Here is a 21,246-nt window from a genome sequence, read left to right as displayed (position 1 = left end):
ATTGCCTGTAATAGCTTTGACATTCTTACTCTGGATTCTTTCATTTTCTAAATATGATCAGTGAGAGATTAGATGACTCAGAAGTAGTAAACACTTTATGTCTGTAGTGAATAAATGGAAACAGGACTGTTTCTTCCTAAGACTCGGGTATTGTAAAATGTGAGACAATAAAGAACAGGCAAAAGGTCAGGTTATCAGCAAACACACTAGACAGGGGAAGAAAAACAGAATAAAAAGGAACAAGATCATAACGGGTCATATACAGTCACCTCCAAAATTACTGGAACAACACAACCAATTTCTTTGTTTTAGTTTCATACTGAAAACAGTTTAGTTTGATCAAAAGATGAATTTGAAAATACAGATCAGAATTGCAGCTTTCATTTCCTGACATTTACATCTAGCTGTGTTAAACAACATAGAACCTTGACCTTTTCCAGGCTTGTACTGCAGCATCATTGTGTTGTTTGTTTTGGGGGTTTTCTCTCTTCAGTCTCCTCTTTAACATGTAAAATGCTACTCAGTTGCGTTAAAGTCTGGTGATTGACTAAAAAAAAAGTCTAAAGCCTTCCAGTTTTTTCCTGATGAAGTTATTTGTTGAGTTGGGGATCTGGTAGTTTTGGGTCATTACCTTGCATGATGAAGTTCCTCCCTATTAGATCAATTATGTCTTTATAAATTGGCAGACAGTCTGTTTTTGTTGTCTTCTTGATTCATCCTGCTGAATGTCATGAGTTAATTCATCAGTAAAGATTAACGAGTCGGTTCCAATAGCGGCCATGCAAGCTCAAGCCATGACACTACCTCCAACATGCTTGACCGATGAGTTTGTATGTTTTGGATCGTGAGCAGACTCTTTCATTCATATATGTATTTTTTATTTATATATATATTTTTTATATATCAAATGAAGTCTTCATTACTGAAGGGTAAAAAAAAATCAGAGCTTGCTTAGTGAGCATATATTAATTATTTAATGTTATCTAAGAAGCAACCCATAGGGTATATTGGCCTATGGGTGCAAAAGAAATGTGCTCATTATTCCCACCCCTCCTCCTTTATTTTCTCTTCCAGTATATGGTCACTAATAAAATGTAAAATATTTACAGTGTGGTTCAAAGGCCTACTAGTGAAAAAGCATTTTCACTAGTAGGCCTTTGAACCACACTGTAAATATTTTACATTTTCTGGTTTCCGTTGAAAAGGATATGAACAAGACAAACTTAAGTGAAGCAGAAGTAGAGTAAAGAGCAAAGAATCTGAAATTTTTTTCTACATGAATTGCAGAATACTTATTATTATGTTAGATCAAATCCATTGGGGTGTCATCTGAAAAAATGCTTCATGCTTCAAAACTTGACCTTTTGTACAAAGGAGAGACAAGAACATGAGTTCAAGAAGGTACCTCAGACTGTGCTTTGCAATGCTCCCTCTGCTATGCAGCCAGTGAAATGGTCCTTCCCATTCCGTGGACTTCAAGGATTCATTATATGAGACTTTACAAGGTTAACAGGTTCAATCTGTCCTTGGGGTGCTTACAAATCTTATCTGAACATCATCTTCCTCAGAGATTATTGACCATCTGTTGTTTCCAGTGAATACATAAATGGTTCATGGCCAGTCTGTGCAATCTTTATAAAGTGCTAATGATACCTCACTATTTGAGCGAATTTGAATCTGAGAAAGTAATCTTTAGAATTAGACAAACCAGTATGCATACATTGATTGAATGTTTACTAGGGTTATGGTTCACATTCTTTCCTTATCTGAATAATACACTACATTTTCAGACTATGGCCATGTAATCTGGCATTTAATAACATCCCTGTTTAAAAATTATATAGCAAAACACATATTACACATATACACAACACCTAGTTTTAATTGTATGCAATGAAAATCTTTTATTCAGCCAAAACAGCAGGTGTCTTCCACTTGAGATCATCAGCTGGGAAATATAAGATGAACTACAGCACAGCAGAGGCTGCCTGCAAAGCTGATGGAGCCATGCTCGCTACTCTGAAACAGCTCTCTGATGCCCAACAGGTAAACCAGCTTTACTCAAATTACTGGCACCAAATGTAAAATCTTTCAACTTCTTTGGATGAAAGGTTCAGGAACATTCTTTACTGGCAAAACATAATAGATCAGCATCCATACATTTTTAGCATTCATACATGCATTTTTATACTCACAATAAATTTACATACTCAATATATCATCATGCATACTCCTAAATGTTGCATGCATATACTTTATGTAAAATCACTTAATAATTATAGACACACATAAAATGCAAACTACAAAAATAACTATGTTAGTATTCAGAGAATATCAGCTATGGTTCTGTCCTAAAAAGAGAAGTTTGTCTTGATATATATTAAAACTGTCATAACATAAAAATATAAAGATTATTTATCAAGTAAAAATATACACTTCACTGATGATACTTTGTGCAGAGGGATTTAGGAATTTCTTGATTAATAAAAGGGTGATTTAGTGAAGGCTAACAGTGGCTTCTGCAAGTCTAAACTATGTCTGTCTTCCAATTATTTTCTTACACCTGGTAAGCAAGGTCACATAATCTAGCCAATCTCTCTGTTTTCACCCAGGCTCCTGGGGCCTTTAAGATAAGTAAAGCCCATTTCCTTGCACCTGCAGACATGGCAACCTTGTCTCATCAGGCTGAAGAAATCAGTCAGAATTGAATTGACATTATCTCTAACATCTCATCTTAAAAATACTGCCATAAAATGTTCATATTTCGTTGATTATTTTTTAGATAATAAAACAATTATATTAAATTATCAAAACCTGCCTAGGCAAAAGTTCATACAATCAATAAATAAAATGTTTACAGTTAACTGGGAAAAGTAACAACTGAGATTGAATAGCAAGTTTTAGTAAATGTCAGTTCATACATGTGTTATTACTTATTTTGTTACTATAAAATTACTTCTGATGTACAGCTCTGGAAGGAATTGAAACCACTGCAAAATGATCAGTTTATCTGGTTTTACTATGTCTTTTTAAAAAATCCAAATAAATAGATAAATAAATAAATACATAATTTTAAATAATAAATAATCATTTAGAGCATTTATTTGCAAAAAATGACAACTGGTTAAAAATAGCATGCTTAATAGCATGTTTTCAATAGCACCACAAGTCCTAAAGTTTTAATATAGGAAAAGTTAAAAAAGAAACATTTGGTGGAATGACCATGATTTTCAATCACAGCCTTTCTGTGTTTTGTCATGCTCTCCACCAAACCTTCACACTGATAAAAGATTTCACACAGTTCAAGCAGCCCAGCTTTGTTTGATGGCTTGTGACCATCCATCTTTATCTTGATCACATTCCAGAGGTTTTCAGTGTGGTTCAGGTCTGGAGATTGGGCTGGCTATGACCAGAGTATCCATACCTTTTTCCAGCAGGACTAAACCTGCTGGCACACCAGCAAAAACTACAGTATTTTTAAAGTTGGAAGATTGTCAGAGCAGAAGGAAGCAAGCAAGTTTTCTTCCAAGACAACCTTGTATGTGGCTTGATTCATGTGCCCTTCACAGCCTTGCTAAAGCACCCCTAGAACACTGATCCTACACAGTGGGTGCGAGCCACTGACTTGAAGGACTCTCCAGGTCTCCTTCTTACCATTAGAGGACCAGGTGTTGGGCAAAGCTGATAATTAGACTAATCAGAGAAGACCTTACTCTAGTCCTCTACAGCCCAAACCTTATGGCTCTTCTTTGCTTTTCCCCGATGAAGGATTTTTTTCTAGCTTTGCATGACTTCAGCCCTGCCTCTTGGATCCTGTTTCAAATTGTCCTCGCTGTGGACTTCACCCTAGTTGCCTTTTGCCTTCCTTTTTGCCTTTCTTCTTTCTTCACTGAATGAATCCTACAGTTGTTGAGTGACATTCAATTGTGTTTGCAGTGATCAAGGTCAGAGGAGAGTCCTTTTCACCCTCTGCTGGTCTGTAGCTTTGTTCTTTCTAATGTCTGCAGATTGATTAGGATAGAAGCAACCTGTCACTGGAATGGAATGGCTGCCATAAATTTAGAGATGCTGATGAAAGAAAATTTTGAGTGTTCTCTTAATTTTTTCCAGAGCTGTGTATATATATCTGTAGTTCATGGTTTGCTATTGTTACTAAATGTAGGCAGTGACGTTAGTTACTGTAAAGTTATATAGTTAAATAAAGTAGTACAAATAAAATACAATAAAATCCGTCATTGACATAAAAAATAGAACAGTTTTTAGTTAAACCCCACTAGAAATACATACAAGCAAGAAAATAGTCGCCAAATTCAATGGAATAAAAATAGGTCTTAAAAACGTGAGACCAATGGTCACAAACAGTGCATATTATTGCAACTTTTTACTGCATACACCCAAAAATGAATTCTAAATCACCGGTGAAGTATTCAATGAAGAATTATACTCCCTCTATATGTCTAATAAACCTTAGATTTGGATTAAAATAGAAATAAACCTCCTAAATAAATATTACCAGGCCAGTATCTTTGTGAAAAAGCTGTCTGATTTTGAAAACTTTTTTTTTTTTTTTTTTTTTTACAAAGAAATCTGATTTATTTTCTGACTTGTGTCAATAAATCTGTGAGACTCATGAAAATATTATTTTTTATTATATTACTTAGGCACATAGAAACTCTTATGATTTTTGCTTTTGATACCCTGACAGTTGCATCTTGTTTTCCAACTAGTTGGGTATGCACTTGTGTGTTGCTGGATGGATTGATGGGAAAAAAGTTGGTTATCCAATCCGCTTTCCATCTGCCAATTGTGGTGACAATAAAGTGGGTATAATCCAGTACAAGGATCCTGATGAAAACACTCCTTATGATGCGTACTGCTACAGAATAAAAGGTCATTTTTAAATGTATGGCATAAATTTAATAAAGCCTGAAGTTCAAAATTCTTCATTATTATTATTCTTTTTAGCATTTGAAACTAATTTTCCTCTTGCATTTCTAGAGGTAACATGTGAATGTGGATTTGGATATGTTGGCGATGGAGAATTCTGTAACGGCAATCTTGTCTCTGTCCTCGCTACCCATTCAAACTTCTCAGTGTTTTACTCTGTAAGTAATATTAACATAATATTAATTTCTTTATAGTGAATCAGTATACAGGTTTTGTACTTTGTATTTCTTCCATCTTCCATCCAAAAATAAAATAATATGACAGAGCACTATTAAAAAGAATCCAAGATAAATAATGTAATGGAACCAATAAATTCACAGGAAAACAAATAGAAACATTTTAGGAGGAAAAAAAAAACACAATTTATGCAACAATGACGTGATTTTGACACACCCTTTTATAACAGGACATGTCACAGAAATAACCAATCACATTTGGACTTGTGTTTAAAAGTAGTTATCATATAGCTGTCATGAAAAAAGTTATACTGATTAACCTGCCAGTTGTAGGATTTGTTTGTAGTATTTTCTTGACACCTTTTCCTGCGTCTAAAAGCAATAGGCCACTGTTTAATGAAAAGTCTTCAGAACGGTTTAATGTCTTCAGAACGGTTCCCCTTACTGATCGAACTGAACGACCTGGAGCATAAAATAGTTGTAGACACTGTCCAAAAAGGTCTGAATGTTGGAAAGTGCTTTAACAAGTATTAGAGTTTAAGAGACAGGTACATTTATGCCGCCAAGTTTTTGGTTATTTTTGTTTTTCATTTCCCGCTATAGCATTTCTATTCACTTGAATTTGACAAATATCCACTGTACATTGACATGACATTACATTTTTTAAAACTTTCTCTATCTTAGAAATGCATTTTTTTTTATTAATGTTCTATCCAATTCTCTGTCAGATGTTAGTGAAGCATGCAGAGGTGACTGAGGAGGGGAAAAAGCTCTTGAATCTCCTGTCAACAAGTTCATCAAACACAACACTTTTTGTGCCACATAACGCTGGATTTTCTGCTAATGAGGTCAGCAGTCTTTCAGCAAATAAACTGAATTATGTGGTAACAAACGTGGGTTGTGGTAACTGAAGGTGAAGAATCTTATCTGCAATGGCAGGAGGGTCCCAAAATCATTTTTTTAAATCCCAATTATATCAGCAAGCATTGTCCTTTATATCTAGTGTAGGATTGTAACAATTCCCTCTATATGCAGAGGTAGGTAGTGCAGACAAAGACCTTACCTGAAGCTTGCATAAGACTCTGTAAGGAAAAAAATAGACATAAAAGTCACTAATCAGTGAACTATTTGCATAAGAATATGAATAAGAATTAAAAAAAATATATATATGATTAGTGAACGCTACTCAGTACATTTATATTTGTTGAGTACAGATGGATGTGAGAGAGAGAGAGAGAGAGAGAGAGAGAGAGAGAGAGAGAGAGAGAGAGAGAGAGAGTCCAAAAATATGAGGAAATATTTGGTTTGGTTTAAATATTTCAGCAAAACTTCATAAATACAAAGCCTGATTTTATTTATAAACAAAAAATAAATAAGTAGTGACACCTCGAACATAACCTCCGTGCTACCTATCACATGCCTGTGTTTACTCAAACAGTCTCTTGCCTATGTATTAGTTATATAGTTTATGTTTGCAAGTGCTGATAGATTGCCAGGTTCAGTGATCAGAAGGTCAGATGTCACAAGATCTAGATACTATAATAATATTTATATGTATTATTATAATAATATTTGTATTGTACTGGACTTCTACTACTGCATTTACAGCAACTTACATGTATCTCATGTTTACAACTGAGCAATAAAGGGTCAAGGGCCCAGTGGTGGCATCTTGGTGTTGGTCCTGTGATTTGAACTCATGACTTTCTCGTCAGTAGTCCAACACCTTACCACTCTGCTACCACTTCCCTGTCATAATTCCATCACTTTAGGATAGTATTTTCATCCCATACCTGATGATGCTTAATTTATATTCATACTTCTACACTTATTTACTTGTAACCTGCTTATCCACTATATTTTCAGACTCTGTCAATTAGGGATATGGAATATCACGTATCCTCAAACAACAGCCTTCACTACTATGAAGATCTGAAACACAACACAGCAATCTTATCTCAGCTGGGTTATAATCTTAAAGTTGTAATAGCAACAAACAACCAAACAGAAGCTGAGGTAAGTGCAAATTTAATGTTCTATATATGAACTGTAAAAAAAAAAAAAAAAAAGTGTTTTACTGAAACTGCAATTGTTCTGTATCAATAATTAGCAATGAGCACACAAAATTGAATGTATGTTTTTAAGTTTGTAGAAATGTTTGTGCTTTAAGAGACAGGTACACTTATGTAACCAAGTTATTGTTTATTTTTATTTTTCAATTCCCAATAAGGCATTTCTATTAGTTTTCACTTGAATTTCCACATAGAATTCCACATAATATTTCCACATTTATATCCACTGTACAATGACAGAATTTTTGATACATAAATATATATACATACATATACAGTCATGTGAAAAATTAGGACACCCCATTAAATAGTCAGTTCTTTATTAAGAAACGTCAACATGTCAATTTCTGATTTTGTACCTGTAGTTGAAATTGATGTAATTGCATATAAACAACAAAAATTTTGATTTCTTTTGATTAATAAGTGAAAACAAGAAAAATTAGTATTTCAACTGAGGAAAAAAGTATTTTGCCCTAATAGCTAGTGTTTCCCCCTTTAGCTAAAATAACCTCAATGAGACTTTTCTTGTAGCCATGTACCACTTTCTCAAATTGACTTGAAAAAAGTTTCCCTCACTCCTCAATGCTGAATTCTTTCAGCTGTGTGATGCTTGAGGGGTTTCTTGCATGCACAGTCCTTTTCAAATCACTCAAAGAATCGCAATAGTATTTAGATCTGGGCTTTGACTTGGCCATTCCAGAATTCTCCATTTTTTTATGTTTTAGGTCATTGCCATGTTTCAAGGTTCAGTTCCACTTCAGCTTCAGTTTTTTTGACAGATGGTCTCACATGTTTCTCAAGGACCTTCTGATACAATGTACAATTCATAGTGGATTCTATGATGATGAGCTGGTCAGGTCCTGCTGCATTAAAGCATCCCCAAACCATAACACTTCCACCTCCATGTTTCACAGTTGATAATGAGGTTCTTTTCTGAAATGCTGTATTTGGTTCACACCAAACGCGCCCTCTGTTATGGTCACCAAATAATTCAATTTAAGACTCTGTCCAAAGTGCATGATTCCAGAAGTCTTGGCCTTTGTCTCTGTGTTCTTTGGCAAGCTTCAGTCTTGCCCTCACATTTTTCTTAGACAGCAAAGGTTTCCTCCTTGCACACCTCCCATGATAATTAAACATAATTAAGCATCAACAATCTTCTGAAGCATCAAAAATTGATGATTTTCATTGGTTTTATTTGTTCAGTTATATTACTTGAATCTTCCAATATTAAAAAACACAGGCTTTTATGGGGTTTCCTAATTTTTCCACATGATTGCATTGTACTATTCCACACACACACACACACACACACACACACACACACACACACACACACACACACACACACACACACACACACACACACACACACACACACACACATGCACACTCACACATACACACACATAAACACACACACATCCACACACACACACACACACACATACACACACACATACACACACACACACACGTACACACACACACATACACATACACACACACACACACACACACACATGAATACACACGTACACACACACACACATACACATGTACACACACACACACACACACACACACACACACACACACACACACACACACACACACACACACACACACACACACACACACAGATTTATATATGTATATCATAGTATACTATAGAATCTCACATAATATTGATTGGAATCATACTGCCCAAACTCATATGTAAGCACTTGCTATACTGGTGTTTTTGCATGTGTTAGCAAAACCTGGAAATGCTGCAGCTTGTGCCTATTTTGTCTAGTGCCAATGTATGTTTTGAAATTCACCAAGAAACTGTCTAAGATTGGAATGTGTTTAGGAAAATATGGTCCCACCAAAGGTTTGAGGGTTTTGTTTGAAGAATGACTATTTTTCTAGTTCCTGTATTTTCTTTTTTCATCCCCACCCTCCATTTCCATTGGCTGTTGTGGAGATCCACTTAGATTTGAGCTACTGTATAATACTGTATATACTATAGCCATACGATCCTCCATAGAATAACATTGAGCAATAAAACGGGCTGTGCTAAGGAGACAAATTTGCCACAAATTAGATAGTGAAATGTCTCCCCTGCTAGCTCTGCCCTGGTCAATGTTAAATACTATTATTGTTAAAGAAAGCCTCTAAGAGCAACAACTCCTTATCCATTAAGCGATAGACCAAGCAAACTGAGACTGGGACAAAAATACTGGGACAAAGTGTGAAGTGATCATTCACTCCAGAGTGACAAACTGCCTCTGAAATATCAGCATGCATCAAGAGATTCATAAAATGGGTCTCTATGCCCTGGCAGCTGCAAGAAAACCTAAGATCACTAATGCCAAACATTGCCTGAAGTGGTGTAATGGAAATGTATTTTCTGGGGTGACTATCTGGCAGTCTGATGGACAAATCTGGGTTTGTCAGATGCCAAGAGAACACTACCTACTGCCTTTAAGACGTCATTCTGAGATGGATACAGGACCAAAACCAGTTACTGTTAAATTAGCACTTCTGAACATCCGTTCATTAAAGAACAATTAATTTTTAGTTAATGATCTTATCACCACTAACAACCTGGACTTCGTGTTTCTAAATGAAACCTGGTTAGATGACAGCTGCAGCGCTACAGTCCACAATGAATCAGCCCCACCCAACTTTACTTTTATAATTGTCTGTAGAGCTGTTAGAAGAGGTGGAGGAATAGCTGCTTTATTCAAAGATGCCTTTCAATGCAAGCAAGTATTACTTGGTGATTACCAGTCTTTTGAATATTTGTGTATTGCTGTAAAAGGTACACCACGCATTCTGTTTACAATTATTTATAGGCCTCCCAAATACACCCCAACTTTTGTTGATGAATTCACATGAACTTTTATCAACAATCTCCTCTGAATTTGATTATTTTGTTATTGCTGGAGATTTCAACATTCATATACACAATGCAGAAAACAATACTGCAATTGAACTGTTAAATGTTTTAAACACTTTTGATCTGACCCAGCATGTGCAAGGTTCTACACACAATAGGGGACACACTCTTGATCTGCTCATTAGCAAGGGTCTAAACATTCCATCCACTGTTATCAAGGATGAAGCGCTATCTGACCATTTCTGTGTTTACTTTGATTTATTGATCTGTCCTGCCACTGATGCTAGATCTGTCTATGTCAAAAAAAGGTTCAGAAATGAAGACACCAGTGAGGTATTTAGGAATACTATATCAATGTTGCCAAACATATCAGCAGACTCTGTTGATGTTCTCCTTGAAAATTTTAACTTAAAAGTTAAAGATGTTATTGATGGTATAGCTCCAGTAAAGGTCAGGATGATCACTGGCAGACCTAAAGCATCTCGGAGAAACACAACAGCGGTACAGAGCATGAAAAGAACATGCAGAAAAGCTGAACGTATGTGGCGGAAAACAAAACTTGAAGTACATTATAGCATCTATAAGGACAGTCTTCATGCTTTCAATGTAGAATTAGGCACAGCTAGACAGATCTTCTTCTCAAACATTATAAACAACAACATAAACAGCACTCGCACTCTTTTTGCTACTGTAGAGACACTAACAAACCCCCCAAATCAAGTTCCTAGTGAAATGCTCTCTGACAACAAATGCAATGAGTTTGCAACCTTTTTCTCTGAGAAAATCAGTAATATCAGAATGGCAATCAATACGGCCTCATATTGTAATGTGGTCAGTCAGACCTCACTACAACAACCTCAAAAATTTGTCATTTTCTCAGAATTTGACATAATTGATATAAAAACCCTGGAAGAAACAGTACAACATCTTAAGGCATCAACTTGCAGCCTTGACACCCTCCCCACATCCTTTCTCAAAAAGGTACTTAACTGCTTAGAAACTGACCTCTTAAAAATAGTAAATACCTCTCTGCTCACAGGCACTTTTCCAGAGTCCCTAAAAACGGCAGTTGTTAAGCCTCTCCTAAAAAAGAGTAACCTAGACAAAACCATACTTAGCAACTACAGACCAATCTCAAATCTTCCTTTTATAGGCAAGATCATTGAAAAGGTTGTTTTCAATCAGCTGAACAAATTCTTAAACTCAAATGGCTATCTGGACAATTTTCACTCTGGTTTCCGCCAGCATCATAGCACAGAGACAGTGCTCATAAAGAAACTCTGATTCAGGTAAAATATCAGTGCTTGTGTTACTAGATCTTAGTGCTGCCTTTGACACGGTAGATCACACCATACTCTTACATAGACTGGAAAACTGGGTAGGGCTTTCTGGGATGGTCCTCAAATGGTTTAAATCATACCTAAAAGGGAGAGTTTACTATTTGAACATAGGTAACCATAAATCTGAGTGGTCCTCCATGACATGTGGAGTCCCACAGGGCTCAATTCTTGCACTGCATACATAATTTGTATATGCTCCCAATTGGTCAGATAATGAAAAAGAACCAAATTGCTTACCACAGCTATGCAGATGGCACCCAGATATACTTAGCCCTGTCCCCTAATGACTACAGCCCCATTGACTCTCTATGTAAGTGCACTGATGAAATTAACAGTTGGATGCGTCAAAACTTCCTCCAGTTAAACAAAGACAAAACCGAATGTCATTGTATTCGGAAATAAAGATGAAACTCTCAAGGTTAACACACACCTTGACTCTAGGGGTCTAAAGACACAAAATAAAGTCAGATATCTCGGTGTAATTTTAGAGTCTGACCTTAATCTCAGTAGTCATGTGAAAGCGATAAGCAAATCAGCTTACTACCATCTCAGAAATATAGCCAGAATTAGATGTTTTGTCTCAAGACAGGACTAAGAAATAATTATTCATGCTTTCATCACCAGCAGGGTGGATTATTGCAATGGACTCCATACTGGGATCCCCAAAAAGACCATCAGACAGCTGCAGCTCATACAGAACGCTGCTGCCAGAATTCTGACCAGAACCAAAAAATCTGAGCACATCACTCCAGTCCTCAGGTCCTTACACTGGCTTCCAGTTACATTTAGAATAGATTTTAAAGTATTGTTACTCGTTTATAAATCACTTCATGGCTTAGGACCGAAATACATTACAGATATGCTATTTGAATATAAACCAAGCAGACTACGCAGATCATTAGGATCAGGTCAGTTAGAGATACCAAGGGTTCACTCAAAACAAGGTGCGTCAGCATTTAGTTATTACGCCACCTATAGCTGGAATCAGCTTCCAGAATAGATCAGATGTGCTTCAACAGTAGACACTTTTAAATCAAGATTAAAAACACATCTGTTTAACTCTGCATTTACTGAATGAGCACTGTGCTGCTTCACACTGACTGCACTTTTTATCCAAATCACTTTTACTCCTGTTTTATTGTTTTTAACATATTTTAAACTGTTTTTATTAAAATCACATTTATTTTATTTAATTGTTATTTGTTTTTGTTATGATTTTATTGTGTGTTTCTTATTTTTTTTTCTCTTTTATAAACTGTTTTCTAATTTCTATGTAAAGCACTTTGAATGACCTCTGTGTATGAAATGTGCTATACAAATAAACTTGCCTTGCCTTGCCTTGCCTACCTACAGGGATGCAAAAGAAAAGTTTGGTGGAGGAGGGATAATGGTCTGTGACTTTGCTTTGCAGTTTAAGCCCCCTTTTTTCCCTTGAAGAGTAATGTTAATGCTATAGCATACAAAGAAATTTAAAATATTTGTATGTTCCCAACTGGCAACACTTTGGGGAAGGCCCTGTTCCACCATGACTGTGCCTCTGTGCACAAAGTAAGGTCCATACAGACATTGTTTATATAGTTTTGGGTGAAGGCACCCCAGTTATTTGCAGAGAGCCCTGTCCTGACCTCAGTGAACACCTTGAAGGGACTTGAACTGTTGAATGTAAGCCAGAATGTATGCCTCTTGTCAGTCACATCAGTCTGGTACAACGCCATGGTTTTGGCATGGGAGGTCCAACAAGCTTGCATAGGTGTGAAGTCCAGGTGTCAACATATTTTTGGCCATTTATTGAACATATGTTTGACATACACGCTTCATAAATAGTAAGATACACAACTCTGATGCTCAAAGTCGAATACCAGCAGCCTTAGTTCTTGAGGAAATACCAGAGCAAATGACTTAAGCATGAAGGCTGTTTCTCAGTAAAAAGAATGTAAGGGATTCTGAGAGGAAGGTTCTTGAAATATTATCCTGTAAGAATGCACATGCAGGATCACAAATAATCTGATTATTTCAAACATACAGTTTATTTAAATTTAATGCTAGCAACGTTCAGTTAAGTTGAAGTTACCATAGGAAAAAGCTTCCTTAGCTTACCTACTACTGAAAAAACAAAACAAAATGTAGGCTTGCCTGCTGTATAGTCAATTACACTATAGTACAATCTTTAGAATTTAGATTCTAAACTTAGAATCTCATTTTAACTTATATTATTAAAAAACAACAATAAATACATAAATAAATAAAAACATTGAGGTAGCAACATTTCTGTGGGTGGAAGTTCCTTGTTAAAAAGGTTTGAGCTGCCAGGAAGGATATACAGTAGTAACTCAAATAACCACTCTTTACAGCCATGCTGAGCAGAAAACTATCTCAGCATGCGCAAAATATCAGTCTTTGAGGTAGACAGGCTACAACAGGTCACATTGGGTTCCATTCTTGTCAGCTAAGACTAATGATCTAGGTCTATTATCAGCACTGAATCAACAAAACTGGACAGATAATGAATAGAAAAAATGACTTGGTCTTTTTACAGCACGATTTTAAACGTGCTTCTGCCTAAATGGATAACTGCATAAATGAGTCGATATACCAGTGTTTCAAATAAGGTGAGTGTGTGTTCTCATGTTAAGAGCTGGTCTTTGTCCCAAAAACTTCTGACCTTCAGGCTCCCATAAATTTTAGTAGTGTGAGGAAATTGGATAACCAGGATAAAAACCTAAAAAAAAAAACTAAAAAACTGAAAGCTTTATGCTTATGGATTAATTCTGGTTTATTTCTACAGGATTCTCCACCAGTAAAATTGGTCAATAAACGGATGATTTTAATTTGGGATATTCCAGCCACTAATGGTCTGATCCACATAATTGAGGGACCGATCAAAGCACCTCCTGTGAGTGTTCATATATTTTCTTTTAAAACGAGTTTTGGGCCAGCTATTACAGATTTTATTGTCTATGAACTGTACAGTTATTCATTATGCAGATCCATGCAAAGCAACCTGCAAAGTGAGAAAGAATCCAATTCAATCCCACAACTGAGCAGATAAGGGTTAAGTGTTAAGGGCTATTAGTGACTACCTTTAATCTAAATGTGAAGATTTCATTAACATAAATACTGGTGGTTTTAAAACATTTGGAATAAAATGATCATATTTTAGCACATGGATTTACAGATGGAACAATAATGATTATATGATTATTTTAATCACTTTTCATTTATTACATTATATTGGTTATTTATAAAGCCCATTTATAGTAACGGGAAAAAATGGGATTTTTAAAAAAAAATTTTATTGGATGTTTTGATTTTTTTTTCCAGGTGACCCCTCCAACACCTTCAGCTGTCCACTCGCAGTCCAGCGCACCCACTGTGACTGCTGTATTGATCGTTATTTTTATTGGAGGCGTTATTGCTGGTGTGGCATATTATTTCCTGAGACATAAGAATGATCCCTTTAGCTTCCAATATTTTAAGGCAAGTGTGTTTCCATAAATGAATAAAACAGATATCAAATACATTATAAACAATCTGAAGTAGTTTCCAGGGAAGACAAAATGAATGTTGTTGATTCAGTGGGATTTTATATTTTAATATTTTAAATCTGTGTATATATTTAAGGAAAAATGTAGCTACAGAAACTTGCAGCTAAAATATCATTACATTTTTGGGGAATATATTGTTTCAGTATCCATAAGGTTGTTTCAGTATCCATAAGGCATCATTGTAAATAATAATAATAATATGAATATTATTTACAATGTTTCAATTAATAAATGTTAACCAGATAATATTCAATCTTTCTCTTCAATGTTACAAACCCCCAAATTAATACAAACCCCTCACGATACTTTGTCATTAATAGAATGTAGTAATCATGTAAGACAAGAAAGGTGCTTTTGCATAAAACTTATTATCACGATATTAGATATTAGACAGACATTGTAGGAATGTTTATTGCTGGTTTATTGCTGTATCGAACATTTCTAAAGATCAGCTGGCACTTCTGCTAAGTTAAAATGAGCTGAATTTCACAGTCCTGATCCAGCAAGTACTGTATATTTTGCATTGAAAAACTAGAACTGAAATAAAGAACAACACTTAAATTCTTAAGTGACTCAATGGTGCTACATTCAACCCAGCTAACACAAATCACATCTGACTACATATAAACTGAGAAAGATGTTACGTTCAATGTCCTGGCATAAATATGCTTTTATTCATTACAGAATTGTACTTAGAAACCACAAATATGTTCACTATGTTGTTGTGTATCAAATTTTTTATTCTTTGATTATGCTAGATGCCTGTCATGAGGTGACGGGCCAATATCTAATGAGAGAAATCCAAAGGATAAAATCAACATAAAAAGCCATGGCTGATAATATAAACTTTGATATGTTTTATTAGAAAAAGATGGTCAGATGTAGGATTTCTGTTAGATTGACTTAACTTATTATTGTGAACTTTCTATTAACAGAATGATGATGAAGACGGTACGTCCACTAAGACCAGTGCCAATCCCGCTATTGTGTCCATCCCAAACCCTTTATACAGTGGATACAGGGCATTTGCTGAGCCATTTGGGGTATCTGCTCACACGTCTTAGCACAGACTATTAAACATTTCATATAAAACACCTGATTTAAATGAAACATGAATTTGATTAAGTTAACCCTTACATTTGCATTTTTCACTTTGTTTTAGGAAGGAGAACAATGTGAATCACCTGCATCGGTTGCAGCAGACACACCAAACCTCATGGACTAGCACTCAGAATTCCAGTTTTTAAAATCAATGTTTTAATCAGAATTTGACAAACATTTCCTGTAAGCATGTTGTGCCTTAACCTTTGCCCTTCAGCTATGTTCATTAATTAAGACACCCAAAGCTTGAAGATTTAGAACAATGAGTTATATTACATTTATAGTTGTGTTTATCCAAACTGATGTTCATGAGACCGAATACAGTGCAAGAACAGAGCTCAGTAGTTGATGGTTAAGCTTCTTACTCAATGGTTTCTCAGTCTGCCATTTTTCAAACTTGTCCATTGTAAGATCTCATCCAGTAAAATGGTTTGAATCCAAAACCAAAAATCTGCTGCTTCCAATTATAACTGACCTTATTGGAATAGACTGGCATTATTTCATAGTCATAGAATTGTCAGATATTTACACAACTGCCAGTAATATAAAATGTCAATGCTTTTATGTTGCGATTCGTTTAAAAAAAATTCATTGCAACAATTAATCAGTTCACTGAAGATCTAATATTAATGCTAGCACTGCTAATATTAACGCTACCAAAATTCTATTTAGAATGATCTCTTGTGTAGTGTAATTATTGGCTTAGTGATCTTTGCTGTTGGTGGTAGGAATGTGGCCCAATTCTTAAAAAGGTTTGCTAGTTCCCAGGTCAAGTACTAGAACCATGTTGGACGTAAGGTCTATAACAAGTTTGGGATTGGATTTCAACTCTCTGATCACTAGTGTCAATCCATACAACTATAGACTGTACCATTCTACTGTAACTCTGTATATAAACAGAAACAGAGGCTGCTGTTTTCCATAAGACTGACAAATATAATAGAACCTGCTTCGGTTGCTGCAATAATAAGTCAATGTACATTTGAGATGGTCACAAGAACACCATCGCCAAACATTATTATTTTAAGAACAAAGCCCCTTTGATATAACAAGGTTTCCCCTACAAAACTAGCCAGAATGTGTTTCTCAGGTTAACTTTAGAACTAATCCCGCTGTTTTGATAGTGTGCGGTTTCGGGTGTTTCTGACTGCCAATATTAATAATCACCATTTGGCCATGTGTTACTTCATAACACTAACAGATTGCTGCCTGAAATACTTGGCTGATCCAAAATGTCACACTCCAGCTGTAATGTGAGAGAGTTAGCAGATTAGTTTGCCTGCTTGTGTATTCATTAGCATGTATCAGGGATAAAGCTTTTTGATATTAATAAAAAAAAAAAACACTCTGGCATACTTGGACATCTGATGTAATTTACAGTAGTATATTTCCATTAGAATGATCCTTTGTTTAAGACTAGCATCTGCAGTCAGTAGTTTCTCAAAACTACGTTTCTTAACCCTTAACTGCTCAGCTTTGTCCCCAGATGAAGTCATTATGAATAAAATCTTCAAATGTCTGCAAAACATCTCTTAATCCAAGTTCAGAATTAAAACAACATAGACTCCAGTACAGTAATCCCTCGCCACTTCGCGGTTCAAGTTTCGCGGCCTCAGAGCATCACTGATTTTTCTAAAATATCCATTGAAAAATAAAAATTTAAACGGTTTCCCAGGATGCCAGACAAAGAGAGAAACTCTCTCAGAGGCTTTGTACATACCCATGGGCACTCAGGCACATGATTGGTTCCCGGCATGAGATCTGAGCTGATTGGCTGCGCATCATCGCATCCTCTCCCAGCTTCTTCCCTTGTTGTATCTCGCCACTCTCGTTCACGCTGTCAACCATGTCTCACGTATTGTGTAAGCGGATTTTCACCTAGGGGTTCCGGTTCTGGTTTCTTTGTATGCTTTGTATGATTATCAGGAGTATCTAAATGCTGAAGCCACTGTTTTGACTCATATTACACTTGTTACTACATCCAACTGTTTGAAACACATCTGACAAATAAAAAGCTCAGCAGTGCATTACATCATAACACAAGTTCTACATGCCCTTCATCTCCATTGTACAGTGTACACCCAGTAAGTATTATTAGTAATCTGGACAAATAGTTGGTGTCCAGAATAACCAGAAAAAGAAAGATATTATAAAATAATTATATATACCTATGAAAATGGTCGGGAAAAGATGCAGGTGGTTGAAATCCTATCAAGATCTAATTAAAAAACAAGACACCCGAAACAGCTGAGTAAATGCATTCATTGCCTCATCGATGAACAAGCCTTGTTTTGTATGAACTGTCACCATTCAGCATAAATTCCATGTCGTAACCTACAATTCAGAAGAAAAACCACCTTACACTCACGATCCGGTAATGATATTCTCTGCTAACTTCAACCAAAAAGCTACAAGCATTCATTAATGAAAAAAGGTGCAATTAACACCTCCTAATAAGCACAATGTAATCTGCATAATATTGTTTGAGATTTCTTAGTATATTATTCATATTTTGTTAGCATCCTCTAAGCAATGGTCTATTTCTCCATTTACTGATGAACTGTTCTTGTAAGTAAACTGAACACAACTTTCTTGTAAGGTTTGTTTAGGTTGAATAAAAATCTCATTTTGTAGAAAGAGGGTAAACACTTCTGAGAAGTGCATTCTTGGAAGCCAAAGCTCAAGATCGATTAATGGTGAAGTAGGTTACATGCAGAAAGTGTGAGGGAAGGTGGATAAAAAAAGAAAAAAAATGCACTCATTTCATCACCACATTCCCTTTTATCGAACTGCAAGGTCTGAAGCCCAGCTTTCAGCAGAGTTAATTAACTTCAATATAATTTTTGGCATTTTTGCAATTTCTAGTTGCCATTTCTGTTGTATACTACATTACAGTGTGGTTTCCTGCAAATCCTTGCCTTCTATAGACAACCACGTTATACAAAATGAAATATATTGTTAACACAAAATAAATGTTAACTGGTCATCTGTCTATCAGCCATAGTGAGCTATTGTGTCATTTGCTTAAAATGAATCAAATTTTTGTAAAAACATGTATTTGCAGTTTGTATCTTGCTGTGCACAGAAATGGAATTGCAATTGAATTTGATCGATTACATGAGTGATTAATTTTGGACCATCAGAGAGCTGATGAGACTGAATACAGATGAGTTATCTTGATTTTCCTCTTCCAGTAATGACAGATGGCCTGACCGTGAAATAATCCTGAAAAGAAAAATCACAAAAATGAAATGACATTTGAAAATGAATAATAAACTATATGGGGATAAGTGGGTTTTTACAGCATAAGTAAACATTACAAAATATCCCTAAAAATGCCATAGAGAATACAATAACTAAATATACAACTCATTTAACAGTATAAATGTTACACATAAAGATTAGCAAATCAATGCAAGACACCCAATTTCACCTCATTTGAACTCGTAAAAAAAAGCTCAGGGTCTTGATGCCAAATGTGCAACTGTTAAATTTAGACCCAGAAGACCCTTATATTCAGTTTCAATATGGTTATTTATCCAGGTGGAATTTTTCTTTGCAAAAACATCCAACTCCCTTCAGCTGTCTGCCACCGTTAGCTTCTGAGTTATGGTTTCCTTCCTGCACTCTCTTCAGTTAAATTTTAATGCCGGTGCAGTCTTAACTCTATTGTTTTAATCAGCATATTACATAATCAAAAATAAACACAATTTGTTCTCTAAAAGATTCTATAAACCCTATGGGAGACCATACCAATTTCTGATCATACACCCTTAGAATATTTTTCAAATTTCATTCATCCCATTTAATATTTTATAGCCACTGTTTACCAGCTGTTGGAGAATTAAAGCTCTTTCCCCCTAGAATTTATTTGCATATTGCAGCCTTAATTGTTTAAAACGTTCAAGTTTTTGATTACTATTGAGGTTTATATTCTTAATCTAGTTATAATGCACCAGTTGAGGAATATATGAAAAATCTATAACAAATTCCAAATTTATAACTAGTTTGCATATCATGTACATTTCGGTGAGAGGGGGTAAATGTTCCAAAAGAAGAATAAGAAACAAAAACGCGGTAGGTTATGATGATGTGATTCTAATGAGAAAAAGAAACTTTTTCATGTTAAAACCAAAAGGACAAACCTCTCTCTTAATTAGTAACTTTTAAAAAATACATTTTATATATTTGTTAACATTTTGTTTTTTACATTTTACATTCAAGTATTAATTTCTAAAATTTTCATTTTCTTTAAAGCAGTCCTTTATAAATTTTCTCTTTCATAATTTGAACTAGTTTCGATTTTGCCTGGTGTTTGCCTGGTCTTAGAGTCATTCCAGACAGATGCTGTCTCACCTGTGGGTTTTTTTTTGTGAATTTTCTTGGCAGCCACTTCAATAAGGGATAAGGGCTATCCTTTATAGAGTATGACTGCAGGGTAGATGTCTTTTTACATGCATTAATACATATGATCTCACTCTGTCAAATTGAATACACTTCATAAAGGTCCCTACAAGAAAGCTCCAGACTTCAATTGTCCAACTACCAACTTTTACAACTGGTACTCCTTCCAACTGTTAATTCTTAGCCTACTTGTATTGTGTTTTTTCTGTAGTATTGTGGTCGGACTGCAAAACAATAATAATGTTACAAATGCAGTTTATATGGAAGGTTAATCATTCATTCATTCATTCATTCATTTTCTACCGCTTATCCGAACTTTTCGGGTCACGGGAAGCAGGCCCCAGATCTCAGGCATCATCGGGCATCAAGGCAGGACACACCCTGGATGGAGTGCCAACCCATCGCAGGGCACACACACACACTCTCATCCACTCACACAATCACACACTATGGATAATTTTCCACCAAAGGTGTGAGGCAAACGTACTAACCACTAAGCCACCATGCCCCCCAAAGGTTAATCAACAATATCTTATTAAATAAACATTTCTTACAGGCCCCTCCAAAAGTATTCGAACAGGAAATTATTTTTGCACTGGGCAAAGCCAATACAACAATTTTTGAAAGTCGTGAAAAAGAAAGAAGTCACTAGTATACTAACTACCAGACACTGAACATGCCAGCCAAGAAAAACAAGAGCATTTGATTACAGAAACATTGTAAGAGCAGTAAAGAAAACCACAAAAAACGCAGTGACAACCATCACATGCCAGTGAT

General features: G+C 35.5%; 1 protein-coding gene across 3 annotated transcripts in view; it reads left to right on the top strand.

The window, feature by feature from the left end:
* Positions 1–19,057, top strand: part of stab1 (stabilin 1) — a 67,309-nt gene extending 48,252 nt beyond the window's left edge. The window contains exons 61-69 of one of the 3 annotated variants that reach the window (XM_047810444.1): positions 1,913–2,046; positions 4,728–4,890; positions 4,999–5,105; positions 5,852–5,971; positions 6,990–7,139; positions 14,205–14,312; positions 14,741–14,896; positions 15,900–16,007; positions 16,127–19,057. In XM_047810444.1, coding sequence (XP_047666400.1) covers positions 1,913–2,046; positions 4,728–4,890; positions 4,999–5,105; positions 5,852–5,971; positions 6,990–7,139; positions 14,205–14,312; positions 14,741–14,896; positions 15,900–16,007; positions 16,127–16,189 — 1,109 coding nt within the window. In that variant the 3' untranslated portion in view covers positions 16,190–19,057. Of the gene's footprint in view, positions 1–1,912; positions 2,047–4,705; positions 4,904–4,998; positions 5,112–5,851; positions 5,972–6,989; positions 7,140–14,204; positions 14,313–14,740; positions 14,897–15,899; positions 16,008–16,126 lie in introns of those variants that run through there. The other 2 variants (XM_047810445.1, XM_047810446.1) reach the window with 2 other exon arrangements.
* The last annotated feature ends 2,189 nt before the right edge of the window (positions 19,058–21,246 follow it).

The sequence above is a fragment of the Tachysurus fulvidraco genome, chromosome 2, assembly GCF_022655615.1.
Source record: "Tachysurus fulvidraco isolate hzauxx_2018 chromosome 2, HZAU_PFXX_2.0, whole genome shotgun sequence".
In the NCBI taxonomy this organism is placed as follows: domain Eukaryota; kingdom Metazoa; phylum Chordata; class Actinopteri; order Siluriformes; family Bagridae; genus Tachysurus; species Tachysurus fulvidraco.
The sequence above is the reverse complement of the archived record's forward strand: the minus strand, read 5'-3'. Positions and strand labels throughout refer to the sequence as shown.